This window comes from Salvelinus alpinus, chromosome 17, assembly GCF_045679555.1.
Source record: "Salvelinus alpinus chromosome 17, SLU_Salpinus.1, whole genome shotgun sequence".
Taxonomy (NCBI): domain Eukaryota; kingdom Metazoa; phylum Chordata; class Actinopteri; order Salmoniformes; family Salmonidae; genus Salvelinus; species Salvelinus alpinus.
The window spans coordinates 23,901,682-23,922,146 of NC_092102.1; the positions used below are offsets into that span (position 1 = coordinate 23,901,682).

The window sequence follows — 20,465 nt, forward strand, 5'->3', positions numbered from 1 at the left end:
TCTAGAACCGGCTTCCTATTTCGCAACAAAGCATCCTTCACTCATGCTGCCAAACATACCCTCGTAAAACTGACCATTCTACCGATCCTCGACATCGGCGATGTCATTTACAAAATAGGCTCCAACACTCTACTCAACAAATTGGATGCAGTCCAGCACAGTGCCATCCATTTTGTCACCAAAGCCCCATATACTACCCACCACTGCGACCTGTACGCTCTCGTTGGCTGGCCCTCGCTTCATACTCGTCGCCAAAACCACTGGTTCCAGGTCATCTACAAGTCTCTGCTAGGTAAAGCCCTGCCTTATCTCAGCTCACTGGTCACCATAGCAGCACCCACCCATAGCACGCGCTCCAGCAGGTATATCTCGCTGGTCACCCCCAAAGCCAATTCTTCCTTTGGCCACCTTTCCTTCCAGTTCTCTGCTGCCAATGACTGGAACAAACTGCAAAAATCACTGAAGCTGGAGACTCATATCTCCCTCACTAGCTTTAAGCACCAGCTGTCAGAGCAGCTCACAGATCACTGCACCTGTACATAGCCCATCTGTAAATAGCCCATCCAACTACCTCATCCTCATACTGTATTTATTTATTTATCTTGCTACTTTGCACCCCAGTATCTCTACTTGCACAAATCATCTTCTGCACATCTACCATTCCAGTGTTTAATTGCAATATTGTAATTACTTCGCCACCATGGCCTATTTATTGCCTTACCTCCCTTATCCTACCTCATTTGCACACACTGTATATAGACTTTTTCTACTGTATTATTGACTATGTTTATTTATTCCATGTGTAACTCTGTGTTGTATGTCGAACTGCTTTTCTTTATCTTGGCCAGGTCGCAGTTGTAAATGAGAACTTGTTCTCAACTAGCCTACCTAGTTAAATAAAGGTGAAATAAATTAAAAAATATCCCCCATCTCCACCTGTAGTGCAGACACTGGGGAGGTCTGAAACGCCCCAATATTCTTAGTCTTTGCCCCTTTATGACATCTAGCCTTCTAATGAGGTCTGGGCTGCCGAACCATATGCAATACTGTCATAGTTTATTAAAGATCAGATGAATGCAATATACATGGTCCTCAATGAGGAACGGCCAGCCCCCCACTTCTTCCACGTCAGACAGCGCATTACATTTAGCCCCTTCTTATAAGGGCACAAGCGAGACCCAGATGCAGACACGGGAGGCAGATGGTTTGAGTCTTGATATTTATTTAACAATCCAAAAGGGGTAGGTAAGAGAATGGTCGTGGACAGGCCAAAGGTCAAAACCAGAGTCCAGGAGGTACAGAGTGGCAGGCAGGCTTGAGGTCAGGGCAGGCAGAATGGTCAGGCAGGCGGGTACGGAGTCCAGAAAACAGGCAAGGGTCAAGGAGGACTAGCAAAAGAGAATAGCAGCAGGAGTACGGGAAAACCGCTGGTTGACTTGAAAGGCATACAAGATGAACTGGCACAGAGACAGGAAACACAAGGATATTTACACCAGGGAAATAAGCGACACCCAGAGGGTGTGGAGACAATCACAAGACAGGTGAAATAGATCAGGGTGTGACAATTCTTACACTTTCCCACCACTCTCTCAATGTGTTCTGCCCAGGTCAGCCTAGTGTCAAAGTACACCTCAAGGAACCTGAAGGCCCCCACCCTCTCCAAGTTTCTCCCATATAACCTCAAGTGTACATCATCTCCCACCTTCCTCCTGGTAAAGAACACTGTCTGAATCCTCACATTAATGCCCATCGCTCTCTCTCAACAATTGCTTCCTGTACCTTCCTGACTACTTATGGCACATTTCTTCCATAAGGCCCCATCATCTGCAAATAACGACCTCCCAATATCCGGCCGCACCTGAGAGTAAACATCATCGATCATGATTGAGAACAACAGAGGACTAATCACGCTCCCCTGCGGTGTATTGTTATCCACCAGGTAGCTGCCTGATACAGATTTTCACCACCCTCACCTGAATAGACTTTCCAAACAGGAAATCCTTTATTTAGTTGTACATTCTTCCTCCAACCGCCATAATATTAAGCTTAATTAACAACCCCTCCTTCCACATCATACACATTCTCCACATAAAAAAACACAGCTACAACATTCTCCTTGTTCACCTGAGCCTTCCTTCTAAGCAGAACACTGGGTCCATAGTTCCCATCCCCTTCATGAACCCACTCTGATGTGATGATACTAGCACACTGCTCTCCAGGAAGTAAGTTAACTTCTCAGAAATCATACGTTCCATAATCTTACATACAGTTGAAGTCGGAAGTTTACATACACTTAGGTTGAAACTCGTTTTTCAACCACTCCACAAATTTATTGTTAACAAACTATAGTTTTGGCAAGTCGGTTAGGACATCTACTTTGTGCATGAAACAAGTAATTTTTCCAACAATTGTTTACAGACAGATTATTTCACTGTGTCACAATTCCAGTGGGTCAGAAGTTTACATACACTAAGTTGACTGTGCCTTTAAACAGCTTGGAAAATTCCAGAAAATGATGTCATGGCTTTATAAGATTCTGATAGGCTAATTGACATAATTTGAATCAATTGGAGATGTACCTGTGGATGTATTTCAAGGCCTACCTTCAAACCCAGTGCCTCTTTGCTTGACATCTTGGGGAAATTAAAAGAAATCAGCCAAGACCTCAGAGAAACAATTGTAGACCTCCACAAGTCTTGTTCTTCCTTGGGAGCAATTTCCAAACACCTGAAGGTACCACGTTCATCTGTACAAACAATAGTACGCAAGTATAAACACCATGGGACCACGAAGGAGATGCGTTCTGTCTCCTAGAGATGAACATACTTTGGTGCGAAAAGTGCAAATCAATCCCAGAATAACAGCAAAGGACCTTGTGAAGATGCTGGAGGAAACAGTATCTATATCCACAGTAAAACGAGTTCTATATCGACATAACCTGAAAGCCCGCTCAGCAAGGAAGAAGCCACTGCTCCAAAACCGCCATAAAAAAGCCAGACTACGGTTTGCAACTGCACATGGGGAAAAATATCATACTTTTTGGAGAAATGTCCTCTGGTCTGACGAAACAAAAACAGAACTGTTTGGCCATAATGACCATCGTTATGTTTGGAGGAAAAAGGGGGAGGTTTGCAAGCCGAAAAACACCATCCCTACCGTGAAGCACGGGGGTGGCAGCATCATGTTGTGGAGGTGCTTTGCTGCAGGAGGGACTGGTGCACTTCACAAAATAGATGGCATCAAGATGGAGGAAAATTATGTGGATATATTGAAGCAATATCTCAAGACATCAGTCAGGAAGTTAAAGCTTGGTTGCAAATGGGTCTTCCAAATGGACAATGACCCCAAGCATACTTCCAAAGTTGTGGCAAAATGGCTTCAGGACAACAAAGTCAAGGTATTGGAGTGGCCATCACAAAGCCCTGACCTCTATCCTATAAAACATTTGTGGGCAGAACTGAAAAAGTGTGTGCAAGAAAGGAGCCCTACAAACCTGACTCAGTTACACCAGCTCTGTCAGGAGGAATGGCCCAAAATTGACCCAACTTATTGTGGGAAGCTTGTGGAAGGCAACCCGAAATGTTTGACCCAAGTTAAACAATTTGAAGCCAATGCTACCAAATACTAATTGAGTGTATGTAAACTTCTGACCCACTGGGAATGTGATGAAAGAAATAAAAGCTGAAATAAGTCATTCTCTCTACTATTATTCCTACATTTCACATTCTTAAAATAAAGTGGTGATCCTAACTGACCTAAGACAGGGAATTTTTTACTAGGATTAAATGTCAGGAATTGTGAAAACTGAGTTTAAATGTATTTGGCTAAGGTGTGTAAACTTCCGACTTCAACTGTATGTGTAGATGACTGACACAATCTACATTTTATAAATTATATACAGTGGGGCAAAAAAGTATTTAGTCAGCCACCAATTGTGCAAGTTCTCCCACTTAAAAAGATGAGAGAGGCCTGTAATTTTCATCATAGGTACACTTCAACTATGACAGACAAAATGAGAAAGAAAATCCAGAAAATCACATTGTAGGATTTTTAATGAATTTATTTGCAAATTATGGTGGAAAATAAGTATTTGGTCAATAACAAAAGTTTCTCAATACTTTGTTATATACCCTTTGTTGGCAATGACAGAGGTCAAACGTTTTCTGTAAGTCTTCACAAGGTTTTCACACACTGTTGCTGGTATTTTGGCCCATTCCTCCATGCAGATCTCCTCTAGAGCAGTGATGTTTTGGGGCTGTTGCTGGGCAACATGGACTTTCAACTCCCTCCAAAGATTTTCTATGGGGTTGAGATCTGGAGACTGGCTAAGCCACTCCAGGACCTTGAAATGCTTCTTACGAAGCCACTCCTTCGTTGCCCGGGCGGTGTGTTTGGGATCATTGTCATGCTGAAAGACCCAGCCATGTTTCATCTTCAATGCCCTTGCTGATGGAAGGAGGTTTTCACTCAAAATCTCACGATACATGGCCCCATTCATTCTTTCCTTTACACGGATCAGTCGTCCTGGTCCCTTTGCAGAAAAACAGCCCCAAAGCATGATGTTTCCACCCCCATGCTTCACAGTAGGTATGGTGTTCTTTGGATGCAACTCAGCATTCTTTGTCCTCCAAACACGACGAGTTGAGTTTTTACCAAAAAGTTATATTTTGGTTTCATCTGACCATATGACATTCTCCCAATCTTCTTCTGGATCATCCAAATGGTCTCTAGCAAACTTCAGACGGGCCTGGACATGTACTAGCTTAAGCAGGGGGACACGTCTGGCACTGCAGGATTTGAGTCCCTGGCGGCGTAGTGTGTTACTGATGGTAGGCTTTGTTACTTTGGTCCCAGCTCTCTGCAGGTCATTCACTAGGTCCCCCCGTGTGGTTCTGGGATTTTTGCTCACCGTTCTTGTGATCATTTTGACCCCACGGGGTGAGATCTTGCGTGGAGCCCCAGATCGAGGGAGATTATCAGTGGTCTTGTATGTCTTCCATTTCCTAATAATTGCTCCCACAGTTGATTTCTTCAAACCAAGCTGCTTAACTATTGCAGATTCAGTCTTCCCAGCCTGGTGCAGGTCTACAATTTTGTTTCTGGTGTCCTTTGACAGCTCTTTGGTCTTGGCCATAGTGGAGTTTGGAGTGTGACTGTTTGAGGTTGTGGACAGGTGTCTTTTATACTGATAACAAGTTCAAACAGGTGCCATTAATACAGGTAACGAGTGGAGGACAGAGGAGCCTCTTAAAGAAGAAGTTACAGGTCTGTGAGAACCAGAAATCTTGCTTGTTTGTAGGTGACCAAATACTTATTTTCCACCATAATTTGCAAATAAATTCATTAAAAATCCTACAATGTGATTTTCTGGATTTTTTTTTCTCATTTTGTCTGTCATAGTTGAAGTGTACCTATGATGAAAATTACAGGCCTCTCTCATCTTTTTAAGTGGGAGAACTTGCACAATTGGTGGCTGACTAAATATTTTTTTGCCCCACTGTATTCAGGCTGTCGCACAACAAAATGTGGAAAAAGTCAAGGGGTGTGAATACTTTCTGATGGCCTTGTATTTCACCTCCACGTCATAAAATTTTCTAGGTCATTAAAAGCTCTAATTTGTGAACGTCTCTGTGGTCATATAGCTGTCATAGATGGTCCCTAATTTAGAGAATCTCTGATGCTATAAATGCTTTTGCGTTTACCAAAGGCAGTGTTTTTCGTAATTGTGGTCCAACCAATTTAAAAGTGCACATTCACTTCCATAAAAAATTTTTCTAGGCTACCAGCATGTTAGATAAACATGCACAATAATACAGGCTACCCTTACAACAATTCACTGCCGTTAAATGCAGTAAAACTGCAGTACAGTGAAATAATGGTTGTTTAATTAATAGTATCTGGTTGCTTGCTGTGTGTGTTGGCTTGTAATGGTAATCTTTTGTGTTAGCTAATTGCACTGTTTATTGTGCTGCAGATTGTTCTTCTGTTGCACTGAATGCTGTTTTGGTGTTCTTTTATGACTAACTCATTTTGTTTTCACAATTGAGCAAATAACACATATGTCAATCTGTTTTATTTCAATCTCCTACTACAATCCACCAAGATTTACAAAACCCTCTTTTTCATCGGTTTTATTTCCATCAATAATTTGTACAAAATTATATTTTCCCTTAAAGTGGCAATCATCAGTTGCTACATCCATTTTTGGACTTATAAATGAATGATATGTACCCATTGATTCTTGAAAAATATAACTTAGAAACGTCTCATGAAATTAGTTCAACTGTCTTTCCCCATCAGAACCCAAAATATAAGCTTGTCTCTAATGTTCGTAAACATAAAATGTAAACAAACACTATATAGCCTCAAAACATGGTTAAAACTATAATAATTTCATTCATAGCTCTGTCTATGAATTTGAAAGAGGTTACATTTCTCCAGCCCCATTCCTCAGCTTTTTACCGAATTAGGGTTTGGGGCGACCGCTTTGTTATTGTTTCTACTGCTGATTGCCACTTTAAAGCAATTAACATATTGCATGCAGTAATTGTATTTTAATTTCAGTAGCTAAATAAGGAGGTAGGCATATCAGTTACAGCTAAAACTTTGATTTGAATCTATGCTTCATGCGTAGCAATATGTCTCTGCCCACAGGCAGCCTGCTTGCTGAAGCACATCATCAACATTCCATATGGCAGTTGGGACAGAGTGCCCAGTAGGCTACACAACAACACAGCTGGAAAACAACTACAGTTTTATTGGTAGTCCCTGTTCCCTTGCATTCTTGTTTTACTTTTGTAAGTAAAACAGTGGTTTGTTGGGGAGAAGAACGTCAAGAAAATATTTGCTTGCTAGCTAACGTTAGCAAATTTAGCTGGCTAATTTAAGATAGCTAATGTTAGCTCTCTGGCTAATCCTAATTTTTACCTGTTGTAGCCGTTAGTTGTAGCTTGCTTGCTAACGTTTTGATATCTATTTAGTTAATGACAGTAAGTGTGTGAGATATGATCACAATAACTTTAGAAAACATCGTCATGCTAGCTGTGTGTGTGTGAATGTGTATATGTGTTCTGTGTGAGAGAGATGATCACAATGTAGAGAGAGAGAGAGAGATTTGGTGCATGTGACAAATACAATTGGATTTGATCGTTAACTTTTTTCCCCCAAGAGACATGCTATTCACTGCCCATGATTGCATGATCTTACACTCTTACAAAAAGGGTGCTATGTAGAACCTAAAAGGGTTCATTGGCTGTCCCCATAGGAGAACCCTTTTGGTTCCAGGTAGAACTCTTTTGGGTTCGATGTAGAATCAAAAAGGTCTCTACTATGGGAACATCTGAATAACTTTTTTGGAAAGCTTTTTTCTAAGTATGTAGTGTAAGTAGATCCAATTGAAATAGCGTCGCTTCTAATAATATACGTTTGTAAAGCAAAGAAAATCCTATTTAATTATCATTTTTTCCCAGGTGCAAAACCCTTTTGTCCTGATTCAACAGGCACTTCCCTTGGTGAGTCATGTAAAGTTCCTACCATTTCTCTCTTGCTCATTCTACATGTCGGTCACTCAAACACGTGCGCCGTTGTAGAGAAGAGGAAGCGATTTGCCAATTACACCCATTTCTAACAATGTTTGTTACAGGAATGGTTATATGGCCTCTATTTAGAAATGAGCCTTAACGCCCTGTTTTATGTCACACATTCATTTATTCGTATATCTAAAATTGGTGTTGTGCGCTAACGTCATGTTGGAAAATGTTCTACTTAATTACTTGTTGTAGAAAGATGATGCCACCTTCAAGTGCTATCTGAGTTATCGGAAGCCCCTAGTCCCCAGTGGGAAATTTCATTCGATTGACCCTCCAAGTTAGAATTACAAGTGACAAAACTCTAAGAAAATGTTGTTACCCGAGTTGTCATTTCACCACTGACATTTTGCCTTTTCAACCAAAAGATTACAACAAATATTTTTTTAAATAAATACAACCTTAACAATATGGATAATGTAGCTATTCCAACCATATTCTTAAGGTTTATTGGTTGAAGAAATGTTCCTACTTCAAAAGCACTTGAACACAATCATGTGGGACTTACCACTTCCCAGTTTCCTATTTCCCACGAGTATGTGAAGCCGTATCAGAATCAACCAATAGGAAGCTCTACCAAATAACTTACGTTAATTTTTGGGAGAATCTCAATTGCACACTCCTCGCGTCCTCTCTCCTTGTCTCCTTCTCAACACCTATTGGAGAAGGTCAGAAGGGAGGAACCTCTGGCTTTCGTATCCAATGGGGTTTGAGAAGGTGGCAAGGAGAAAGGACTCCAGGAGAATGCAATTGAGATTCTCGCTTTATCTCGGAGGTCCTGAATTTCCGACATGACTTGAACGCGGCATTGGTTTGTTTGTCTGAGGTCAATAGGCCTACCATCTAGATGTCAGTAAGGGGTGCTCTATGATACATTTTGCTTCTCTGCATTTACACTATTCACACACTGACAATTCATATCCACATATTTTAATGGTAATCACAATTCTTTATTCTTTCAAAAGAAACAACCCTCACAGTGTCTAACTAGTATACCATATGAACAACCCCTTATCAATAGAATAGAATGTGCTTGATTTGTAAATAATGACCAGTAGTATCTAAATGGTCCTCTTTATCTAATTTATTTATGTATGTTTCACTATTTGCATCTCTCAAAGAGGAGTTGGTTAATGGGGATAGTGTAATCACCAGTGACAAGTCTAAGGAGGTATAGCTACAGTCAGGTAAATGAGATTATAAGGTGCGTCTGTCCATAGAAAAGTTAATCTATGTAGAATAGATGATATAGTAGGGAATTTTGATAGTCTCCCATCATCACCCTGAAAGAGATTCAAGGGAAAATGTTATTGACGTTAAGGATACAATCAAGATCATCAGTTCTAACAATCCAAGCCAGATGACTGAAGAGTTTTGCATCGTCCATTCTCAACAGGATATATGCCATCAGGGGTTGGCCCTTCTGTGTCCATTATAGCCCTTTATATCTCAAGTATACAAACTACCTGACGATCCCTGATCAGGCCATGTTCTCTTGAAGTAGTGTGGGACTAAAGGGTTTGATCCTTCCAGGCTCCTGATTTGAAAGGAATCTAATCTAGAAACAAGATCTACATTCTGGAGCCTATGCTGTGCCAGTGCATTGCAAAGATCTGTCTTTAACACATTTCACTGTAACGATTAAAGATAGTTGATAAGATGAAATCTTAGTCTGATTTCCCTCCACTTATATCTTCAATCAATATGGTGAAATGTTAAAGATCTTTGCAATTGACTAAGACCAATTCACCAACCCTGAATGACATGAGACAGAATATAGCCATCTCCACCCCCTGACAGAAAACAGATTGTGATTGGTACTGTGATCTCAATAGGATCTTTGCATGACTCTGAGCTATGAGGATGGCCATTCAAAGAGATATGGTTCATGCATTTAGGGTATAACAAATAGCCAACTATTGTTGACGACAGCGATCATCTGTAATATTAACATCTGAGCTAATATTACATATAGAAATGAGTATAATATAACAGTATAATGATGGTGACAAGGAAATGTACTGTAACAAAGGGATGTTTAATGATTTCTTTGGACAATGAAATGTACATGTCCGTAGTTTCCCAGTTCTAATTCTCTCTATTCTTTGACATTATGAGCTAAAAATACAAAACTGACTGTGGATCAGATCAGCACATTGGGGGCAGCCATGTGACAAAGGTGTTGACCATATTGGGGGGAGAGCCAGCTCTTCAAGGGGACAAGTAGTACTGAGATCCTGATTTTGCAGATGATCCATTTCTAAATTCCAAATCAATCCCTCACATAGGTTTATGCATAACGTCACATTACCTTTGATCAGAGGTTATTTGCTTCAGTTAGACTGGGTGGAATTTCTTGCACCATATTGCTTTATTTATTTTGATTTAACTAGGCAAGTCAGTTAAGAACAAATTCTTATTTACAATGACGGCCTACAACCTGTCCAATAGTTTCAGATCTACAGGAGTACCTTGGTTAGGGGCTTGATTTGGAATTCAGAGAATGAGTGGAACGTTAAGATTCATTTGTGAAAATTAACTTTCATGTTACGAGAAATGCAAAGCTGAAAGCTCATTTACATACATGTTATAGTCCTGCGATAGTGGGAATAAGCCTGTTTTTCAGTGATGCTGAAATGTTTCTCTTGAAAAGGCATTTAATTCCACACCATCTCAGTACAATGGTCAATCCTGTGCAGCACCATCAACTCTCCAAACCCAGAAAAATACCAATAACCATTGTGGCACAGGTCAAACATAAATTCATAACAGGTCACATGAAATGTCTCATACAAAATAAAATGCTTAAAAAGAATGTACCCTAGTCCCTGAATCTCCTCAATGTGCATTTTTCTGTATACAGGAATGAAATGTCAAGCTGCCAGACACTAATATGACTACAATAATTCAGCTGGAGCATAGTCTGAAACACGTCAACAAAACAGGAATAGTACTTGACTAGACACCAATACTTTGATTCACACCTTTTGAATGCACAGATGGGTGATACTTTTCATTCTTTTGGATCATTATTCATTTCAGACAGTTTGAGTTAAGGCTTTGACCAATCAAGTAGTGGTTATTAATGGGGTATGATGACCAAAGTGCTGTTATGGTTTTGACTGTTTGTGTTAAGTGACTGAGCGCTCACCCTGAGAAAACTCAGCCCAGCCAGAAAACAACCCCTAGTCTAAGAATTAGACTGGAGGAAGCAGTATCGTGGAAGCTCCTCACAGCACATTGCATGACTAGGTACACTCATTACATATCGTTTGGCTATTACCTATCGCTTCAGATCTGAAAAAAAATGAACATTTAGAGGCTAGGGGTTGTTTTTTTTGACTGGACATCAGAATAATTTTTACGTTGCCATCTCAAATGTCCCATTTTACTTACACTAGTTGTCTCCCGAAACCACTTGCAGAGCTCTGGCCTATGCAGGTGAAAATAAATCAGTCTTTGTAATCAGGGAAGACAGGGAGCTTATAGTCGATTCCCTTTCTGATTCAAATTGGAGCGATTCTGCCTGGAGTCCTTGTAAAGGAGGTTGAGTGGGAAACTGGGAATGTAATAGAGATACACATGGTCCCCTGCACCAAATAAGTAGCCAGAATAAACAGGGAAACAGAAGGGCGCTGACTTGATCTGGAGTAAGTTGGAGTGGAAGGTGCAGTCATCAAGTTATTTTCAATGTATTTTACATTCCTACTGTAGCACACATCAACTGGCCATAGTAATCTCTCTTCTTCCCTAAAAGGGCATATAAGACTTAAAACATGAGTCTGCACAGACACTGACAGACAGCACAGTGTGTGTTTGTGAGTGAGAGTTAATGATTGCATCATGTGCAAATATCATCATGACAGTACATGTACCTGTTCTATAAAAAAATAACTTAGTACTGAACACTGGACCTTGTCTAACAATCTGATAAAGAACATTTAAAAAAAAAGACCCATCCTACTAATAACCAGAGTGTGAGATAGATCTAATGCTACGGTCTTCCTCTGGTCTTCTGACTGTGTTCTACCTCTGTACACGACAACCCCATCATCTCATATAGATTTAATTCCATACACAGTAAAGCCTACCGTCCACAACCAATGCAGTGGCAGCCTAATACAAAGTGAGAAGAGGAAGACTGTGTGTGGACCGGGAGTGAGTACACCTGTGTGTATCCTGAGTGTGGTGGTACGTAGCTCGTAAACGAGAGAGCCCAGCCCAGCTCGCAGACTCAGAAGCAGTGAGGGGGTGAGAAGAAAGTAAACTTCTGGGATACCAAGATTCTTCAGCTCACAAGGAATAAGGATGTCCTTTTATCCAAGATACTTGCACATTTAAGACAGTCTTGATATATTTTAGGAGAAAACAATACTTAATATAATATTAATAGTACTAAATGTCTGTTCAGGTCTCTGTCTCCATGGCAGCCAGGAAGGAAAAAGTTTTGCATTGTTCTGCATTTTTTGCGGTCCTGTGCTCTCCTCCTATCGGACGCTGCGCTGAAATTAGGGGACCGACCTGTCCGCACCTGGGTGTTTCTCTACTGTGTTTGAGGCTGTTCCTTCATGGGGAGCAAGGTGTGTGTGTGTTGGGGGGGGGGGGGGGAGCAGGGTGCCAATTGTGGTCCATTCTCAGAGGCGTGTCTGGGCCTCGGGGACGTAGATCTCAATGCTGTCTGAGCTTTCCGTGGCAGAGTTCTGTCGTACGGACGCCGCACGTTTAGCCGCCATCAGGCGTTTCCTGGCCTCCTGCCGCTGCTTGTCCACCGCTGAATCTATGCTCCGGTCCTTCCCAGGGCTCAGCTTGGGCTTGGATGTCTTCTTTGGCACAACGGGGGGTGCAGGCTTCTTCTCTTCCTGATGATGAGAGAGAGACTAGGATGAAGAGATGTTGCAAAGCAAACCCCTTAAGAATATCTGTTAGGATGTAAACAGGATCTATTGAGGTGATATGTGGTGTGATTCCAATACCTTCTTCTCCGGCAGCTGCCAGTTGTTTGCCTTGAGTTGCCAGAGCTCATCAAACTTGACACTGATGTCCTCCACAGAGAGCTGCAGTAGGTCCCAGAACCCTGCCAGGTCCTGAGCTGTGGGCTGAGGGTTGGCATTCACATCCTAACAGACAGCAAGAAGGACAGCGCAGGTTTAAAATGTGAAGGGCTGATTGGCTTGTCTAGACACAGTGACATTACATAACAGGAGGAGAAAAGTACCGCTTGTGTAGTGTGGCTAGATGGTATCTGTACTTTCCATAATTATTGTATGTGCGTATCATTTGTAAAAATATATATTTTGAGTACAAGGAAAATGGTATGGTGTCTTGCAAGCACATGTGGGCTAGGCACCAGTAGGTGTATGACAAATAAATAATATAAAATGAATCATAACATTATTCACTTTCAGGAAGATTTAGCACCAATGAGTCATTTGTTACAGAAATGGGTGTTGCCTCATTGCCTAGCAGAAAAATGCCTCCCTCTGGTATGCATGTATTTCGACACCAGGGGGGACTCTTAAAATCAACCTCTGCATGCCAAGACACTCAAAACAGCATATTGAAATGTGCCAGATCAACAGGGATTTTGAAGGGTTAGTGCCACTCACAAGGTTCTCGTCACAGAGTCCTCTGAACTGCTGGAACTTCTGGGCTATGAGGAGTTGGGCACTGCCCACTGCACTGCGGACTGTGCCCATCACTACACAGATAACAGCCAGTCAGCCATCACAACCTCAACAACATGCAGGTAGTTAAACATTATTCAAATGGGCAGACACCAATATTTAGTGAATTCATCTAGTTTGAGGATAATGAAAATGCTGTTAAAATGGTATGGTTATGTGACCTTCATTTGACATGAATCCGGGTCCTCAGCTACCATTTTCATTCCAGTGTGGAATTTACATTGCTAGTGACAAACTTCATCCTTTTTTAAAGGACCTTATACACTGTTAAACTTCAGTCTTAACATTTGCATAATAAAGTAAGTCTATACAGTACAGGTCCAGTGAGAAAAGAGCTGATGAACAATCTGATGTGGGAGTCAATCGTGTTCATTACACAATCATTAAATCCCTGCAATACAGGTGGAGGAATATTATCTGTCTGCCTGAGACAGATCATAGGAAGATCAAAGAGATTAAATGTCTACAGTAGCTCTAGAATGCTGAAGGGAAGCTCCGATCCACTAGATAATGAGCAGCGTTAGCTGCTAACCATTAGCATGTCCTGCCCTGGCATCTCCAATCGCTAACAGCAGTTGATAAGGACTGTCTTGTCTTAGGGTTTCAGAGACGAGGACATATTTTCAATGCCAAATCCACTGATAGATTCTCTCTAATTTCCTTTAGTCAAATACTGCTATTGAACTGATTTGGTCTACTGTATACAGTGGGTATGATTGCCTGTCTCGTACTCTCCGAAAGCCCCTGTATTCCTATCAGAGTGAGTATAGTATGTCTCGTATACATTTAGCTAGAGTGAGTATGGTGTGCTGTGTGTCTCGTACCCTCCTCTGAGATGTTCTTGTCTTTGGTCTCCTGCTCCATCTGTTGACACCAGCCTTCCATGCGTGCCGTCTCAGCCTGTAGAAGTTTGAGAAACCAGTTGCCGTCCCGGAGGCAGGTGCTGGGTGCGGCCGCATCTCCCTGGGCACTGCCGTTTCCACTCACCAAGCTAGGGTCCGGAGGGGGCAGGAAGGAGGGATCCAAGGTCGGGTCCAGGCTCTCTGGGAGGGAGGCGGATGCTCTAGCCGGGAAAGAGGGATGTTTAGGGGGCTGCCGCACCACCGCACACTCCTTACCGTTGGAAGCAGCGGGGTTGGGGTCTAGCAGCTGGCTGTTGCAGTGGACTGTACTGTTGTTTTCTGAGGTAGGGGCGTCTTGTTTAGAGTCTTGAGGCTCTGTCTCTGTCTCCTGTCTGGAAGCCATGCTGCTGGCCCGGCTGAGTCTGGACGGACACACACGGATTAGTATTGGTGCAGGTCGGAGATCATTCACTGTGGATGTAGAAAAGGTCGACCTTGGGGCCTGACGACCAACACATCACTGCGCCACCTCTGTCCGCACGGTGTTCCAGAGAATACTGGAACACCGAGGGCTTGATTCTACTAGATCTGTACTAGCCGACATTGGCATAGTGGTTGTTTTGCCGGTGTCTGAGGTGGAACTATATTTCTATGTAGCCTACACTTTCTGATTCTGAACTTCCTACTGGGCGTGGCTCCGTGACAATGATCACAAGAGCAGCTGCTTGTCAATTTGACAGCTCCAATGCAGTTACACCTCCGACAACGCCAGAACATCAGCCATGCAGGTGCCGGCTATCGCCTGTTAATGCTTGATGTCATTGAATCTAGGTCACACACGCACACAATTTAACAGGCTGTTCCTCTGTATCCCAAATAAATAGACCAAGGACAGTTATGAAGCCAATACCTAGGTCAGACTTCCTCTCCCAATGACAGGCATACACAGTAAGCCATCATTATGAAGTGGAGTTTGACTGACAGGTATAGGACATGAGGGGCGGCAGGTAGCCTAGTGGTTAGAGCGTTGGGCCAGTAACCGAAAGGTTGCTGGATCGAATCCCCGAGCGGACAAGGTAAAAATCTGTTGTTCTGCCCCTGAACAAGGCAGTTAACCCACTGTTCCCCGGTAGGCCGTCATTGTAAATATGAATTTGGTCTTAACTGACTTGCCTAGTTAAATAAATTAAATAAAAATGAGAGGAGCTGAAAGCACATTGCCCGTCTCTTTGCCTTTCCAGTAAATGCAAAAACGGCAAGACGTGTGAGAGATGGATGAGGGCAGCGAGAGAGTGATCGAGAGAAGACAAGAAAAGGCAGATGGATTACAGCTTTAAGGGATAGGGAGAAGAACAGCCAAGTCCAACCAATTACATTTATATGTAGTAGACACTCTTATCCAGAGCGATTATGGGGAATTACTCTGCACTAGGCTGTTTAAATGGCCAGTTCTTCACAGCCCTCTGCCTCCTCCACTGTGGCCAAAATAGGAGAAACAGGCCATCAATCAGAAAGAGAGACGCTACACTAATGCTGCCAGCGCTAGCTCGCTAAGTGACCTTGGCAACTGCCTGGAGAAAAGGGAGGGATGGCAGGAGGGAGGGATGGCAGGAGGAAGGAATGGAGGAAATTACAGGGATTACAGAGGGTGTGGATGGATGGATAAGTAATGGCTGATACAGCAGGAGAAGCAAACACAAATGTGTAGCGGCTAAATTTAGAGATTGTGCGGGAAATGTAACTGAAAAAAGTAAAGGTCTCCAATTTGAAAATGATAAATGACTATTAATTGGAGACCTTTACTTTTTTCAGTTACATTTCCCGCACAATCTCTAAATTTAGCCGCTACACATTTGTGTTTGCTTCTCCTGCTGTGGCTCTTAACAGCTGATTGAGATAATAGCTAAACAGCAACAATCTTGTGTTGATAAGGATTTGACTTACGGCCTGCCGTTCTCCACCTGCACTCCAATAGACTGGAACTTGGTCGAGGGAGGCGGTTGATCCTCTCTCTGGATTGGCTGAACGCAATCCACCTACAAGTCAACCATTACAATGAATGAGTCATTCTACACATCCTCTGTGTAGCAGCACATTACAGTAAGTCAGACATTCAAACTGAACACCCAGGTCTTGCCAATTTAGAAAATTGATTCCTGGGCTCACCTGGATGCCGATAGATGAGAGCTTCCTTTTGGTGGGAACAGGCTCTGGTAGGGTCAGGGACTGGTCTGGGGTGAGGCTGGGGCCTGGGTTTAGAGTGTCATTCTGGGGCTGGACCTGGGGCAAAGACTGGGTGGTGGAGGAGGGTGGTGGGTGGGAGTCCCTCGGGGCAGGGACAGGGGCGGCGACGGGGGCCGGGGGCTTTGAGCCCTTGGCCAGGCTGCCTGTACGCAGGCTGCAGAGGCTGCCGGAAGAGTTGCTGCTGCGTCCTGATTGGCTGTTGGCCTCGCTGCGGTGGTCCTGTTGGTCCAGGTATGTGTCCTGGGCCGACTCAGTGCTGCTCTGCACCGTCACAGAGATGTAGGGCTTGGAGGTGGTGCGCGGAGGGACCGGCGGGGGAGCCTTCTTACAGGAGCTGCTTACACACGTCGGCAGTGCTGGGAAGAGAGAAGGGACAGAAGGACCATTATGTGAAACCTGAACCAGGACAATGCAGGAAGTTCCAGTAGCGCCAACTGAGCCACCACACCAGCTGCATGGAGCTGTAAAAGAAAGAAGTCCTGAGTAGAGGGTTATCGCTGAAGTCAAACCACTGCAAAAAGAGCAGCAAGCTCAAAAGGTTAAAAAAAGTCCACATTTTCCTAAACATATTTTCCTATGCCTAACACACCCACTCCTCCATGTTTCCTGTCATCCTGCTTTTTCAGTTCCATTGACATCCCTTACCTGCCTAGCTAGCTACCAAATAATGTTAATTATCATGGGACTATAGACGGGGTGGTTGTTTAGCAACAAAACCGACAATTGCGCAACTATGGGGCAAAACAGACGGGGGTGGCTTAGGATTGTTGACTACTTGTAAACCATATTTTTTCTCAAAATGTTTATTGAAAACAAATACATTTGAACAATGAGAATTTAGGGCTGGGCGGTAAACTATTTTACTACACTGAACAAAAAGTAGAACGCAACATGTAACAATTTAAGATTTTACTGAAAAATCAGTCAATTGAAATAAATTCATTTGGCCTTAAATCTATGGATTTCACATTACTGCACAGGGGTGCAGCCATAGGTGGGCCTGTGAGGGCATAGGCCCACCCACTTGGGAGCAAAGCCCACCCACTGGGGAGCCAGGCCCAGCCAAATCAGAATGAGTTTTTCCCCCCACAGACAGAAACACTTCTCAGCACCACGCCCCCTCCTTCTGAGGAGCCCACAGGTGAAGAAGCCGGATGTGGATGTCCAGGGATGGCATGGTTACGCGTGGTCTGCGGTTGTGAGGCCGGTTGGACGAATGGCCAAATTCTCTAAAATGACATTGGAGGTGGCCTATGGTACTGAATTGAATATTAGATTCTCTGGAAACCGTGCTGGTTGGTATTCCTAATTGCACGCTCCCTCAAAGACCTGAGACATCTCTGGCATTGTGTTGCGTGATAAACCTTTCAGGGATGTAAACAAATTAGCTTTGTGTGTGAATGGAACATTTCTGGGATTTTTTATTTCAGCTCATGAAAGATGGGACCAACACTTTACATGTTGCGTTTATATTTTTGTTCGGTGTAAAAACACTGGTATTGATGCAAGGACCGGTTTGGGTTTTTACTTTACCTTCTATAAATGGTATTTGAATATTTGTTCATGTGACACACCGTCTGTAACGTCCATTTTTATAGTTTACTCCATTACTTGAGTCATCCCTCTCTGCTCTCTCGCATTATGCTGCTTTCCACAGACCTAGCCCCACCACTAAAGGAGCGCATTTGCTCGACCACGAGACACTTGCGTTCAGTCTGCATGGTCAATGCAGCACATGCAACAATGTTGATGACTCCGATGCAGTTCCCACTTCTTAATATAAATCCACAAGCGTTCTACTATTAGTTTGTGTTTCTTACATCTGCAAAGAGCTAGTTTCTTTTCTTAGCAAGTTGTGGCTAAGTTGTGTTAGCCGCTAATGCTAATCGCTAGCTAGCTAATAAATGTAGTCAGGATAATGTAACTAGCTATACAGCCTGATAACAGTGATAGTGTAGGACTAAATTAGCATGTTATTTGTGCAACAGCATCTTTCAAATCAAAATAGGAATAGGCGAAGCATGAATATGTTAGCTACATGAAGTAGACAACGCCTCGATCACACTTAGTGTCATTGCGCAAAATGGTACGCAGTATTATCTGGATGTATGTGCATTAAAATAACATCAAATTGATCAGAAATACACAGTGTAGACATGGTTAATGTTGTAAATTACTATTGTAGCTGGAAACGGCAGATTTTTTATGGAATATCTACATAGGCGTACAGATGCCCATTATCAGCAACCATCACTCCTGTGCTCCAATGGCACATTGTGTTAGCAAATCCAAGTGTATCATTTTAAAAGGCTAATTGATCCTTAGAAAACCCTTTTGCAATTATGTTAGCACAGCTGAAAACTGTTGTCCTGATTAAAGAAGCAATAAAACTGACCTTTAGACTAGTTGAGTATCTGGAGCATCAGCATTTGTGGGTTTGATTACAGGCTCAAAATAGGCAGAAACAAAGACCTTTCTTCTGAAACTCATCAGTCTATTCAATATTAACAATGTCTACACATTTGATGTTATTTTAAATTGACAAAAAATGTGCTTTTCTTTAAAAAACAAGGACATTTCTAAGTGACCCCAAACCTTTGCATAGATGATTACAGAGTAGCAGCGGTGTAAAAGAGAGGGGGGTAGCCATTTGATTAGGTGTTCAGGAGTCTTATGGCTTGTGGGTAGAAGAAGCCTCTTGGATCTACACTTGGCGCTCCGGTACCGCTTGCCGTGAGGTAGCAGAGAGAACAGTCCATGACGGGTGGTTGAAGTCTTTGACAATTTTTAGGGCCTTCCTCTGACACCGCTTGGTATAGAGGTCCTAGATGGCAGGAAGCTTGGCCCCAGTGATGTACTGGGCCGTATGCACTACCCTCTGTAGTGCCTTGCGGTCAGAGGCCGAGCAGTTGCCATACCAGGCAGTGATGCAACCAGTCAGGATGCTCTTGATGGTGCAGCTGTAGAATCTTCTGAGGACCAATGCCAAATCTTTTCAGTCTCCAGAGGGGGAATAGGTTTTGTCGTGCCCTCTTCACAACTGTCTTGGTGTGCATGGACCATGTTAGTTTGTTGGTAATGTGGACACCAAGGAACTTGAAGCGCTCAACCTGCTCTAGGGGTTAAGGTTCCGGTCTAGAAGCACGGGTTTGAGTGCTCCTACAGTTTTGCTTACGGGACCACACGGTCCCGTGTGGCTCAGTTGGTAGAGCATGGCGCTTGCAACGCCAGGGTTGTGGGTTCATTCCCCACGGGGGGACCAGGATGAATAAGGATGAATATGTATGAACTTTCCAATTTGTAAGTCGCTCTGGATAAGAGCGTCTGCTAAATGACTTAAATGTAAATGTAATGTAAATGCTTCGGTAGTGCAGTTTTGACTTGCGACTCAGAAAGAAAAATGTTCATAGATGGCCACAGAGAAGTCAGATTTGAAAATTCCTAATAAGACACTTTAGTCAACACCTTTACGCAGTAAATTACTGTGAAAACAACGAGGCGGGCCTCCCGGGTGGCGCAGTGGTCTAAGGCACTGCGCCTTAAGACAGAGATTCTGGGTTCAAGCCCAGGCTTTGCCGCAGCCGACCGGGAGGCCCACAATTGGCCCAGTGTCGTCCAGGTTAGGGAGGGTTTGGCCGGCAGGGATATCCTTATCTCATCGCGCACTAGCGACTCCTGTGGCTGGCCGGGCGCAGTGCACGCTGACCAAGTCGCTAGGTGTACCGTGTTTCCTCCGACACATTGGTGCGGCTGGCTTCCGGGTTGGATATGCGTTGTGTCAAGAAGCAGTGCGGCTAGGTTGGGTTGTGTTTCGGAGGACGCATGGCTCTCGACCTTCGCCTCTCCCGAGTCCGTACGGGAGTTGCAGCGATGAGACAAGACAGTAGACACTACCAATTGGATACCACGAAATTGGGAGAAAAAGGGACGGACATCCTCTTTTTTTTTTTTTACGGGCGGACATCCTGGACATCTTCATTTCTTATTATACCTCAGTGGTTATCACCATTGTGTGACAACCACACGCTAGCAGTTACTGTTTTCTTACTGAAACCATAATGTAAATTACACTGTTATTCAATACAACATTTATTGGCTATATATTTCTG

General features: G+C 43.2%; 1 protein-coding gene across 1 annotated transcript in view; it reads right to left on the minus strand.

Annotated features, from left to right (window-relative positions):
* Positions 1-9,608: 9,608 nt before the first annotated feature.
* LOC139542563 (disks large-associated protein 4-like) overlaps positions 9,609-20,465 on the minus strand; it is a 171,239-nt gene continuing 160,382 nt past the window's right edge. The window contains exons 6-11 of the mRNA XM_071348147.1: positions 16,279-16,712; positions 16,057-16,148; positions 14,095-14,534; positions 13,193-13,284; positions 12,560-12,703; positions 9,609-12,445 (exon numbers count right to left, since the gene is read on the minus strand). Of these exons, the coding sequence (XP_071204248.1) occupies positions 12,221-12,445; positions 12,560-12,703; positions 13,193-13,284; positions 14,095-14,534; positions 16,057-16,148; positions 16,279-16,712 (1,427 nt within the window). The 3' untranslated portion in view covers positions 9,609-12,220. The remainder of the gene's footprint in view (positions 12,446-12,559; positions 12,704-13,192; positions 13,285-14,094; positions 14,535-16,056; positions 16,149-16,278; positions 16,713-20,465) is intronic.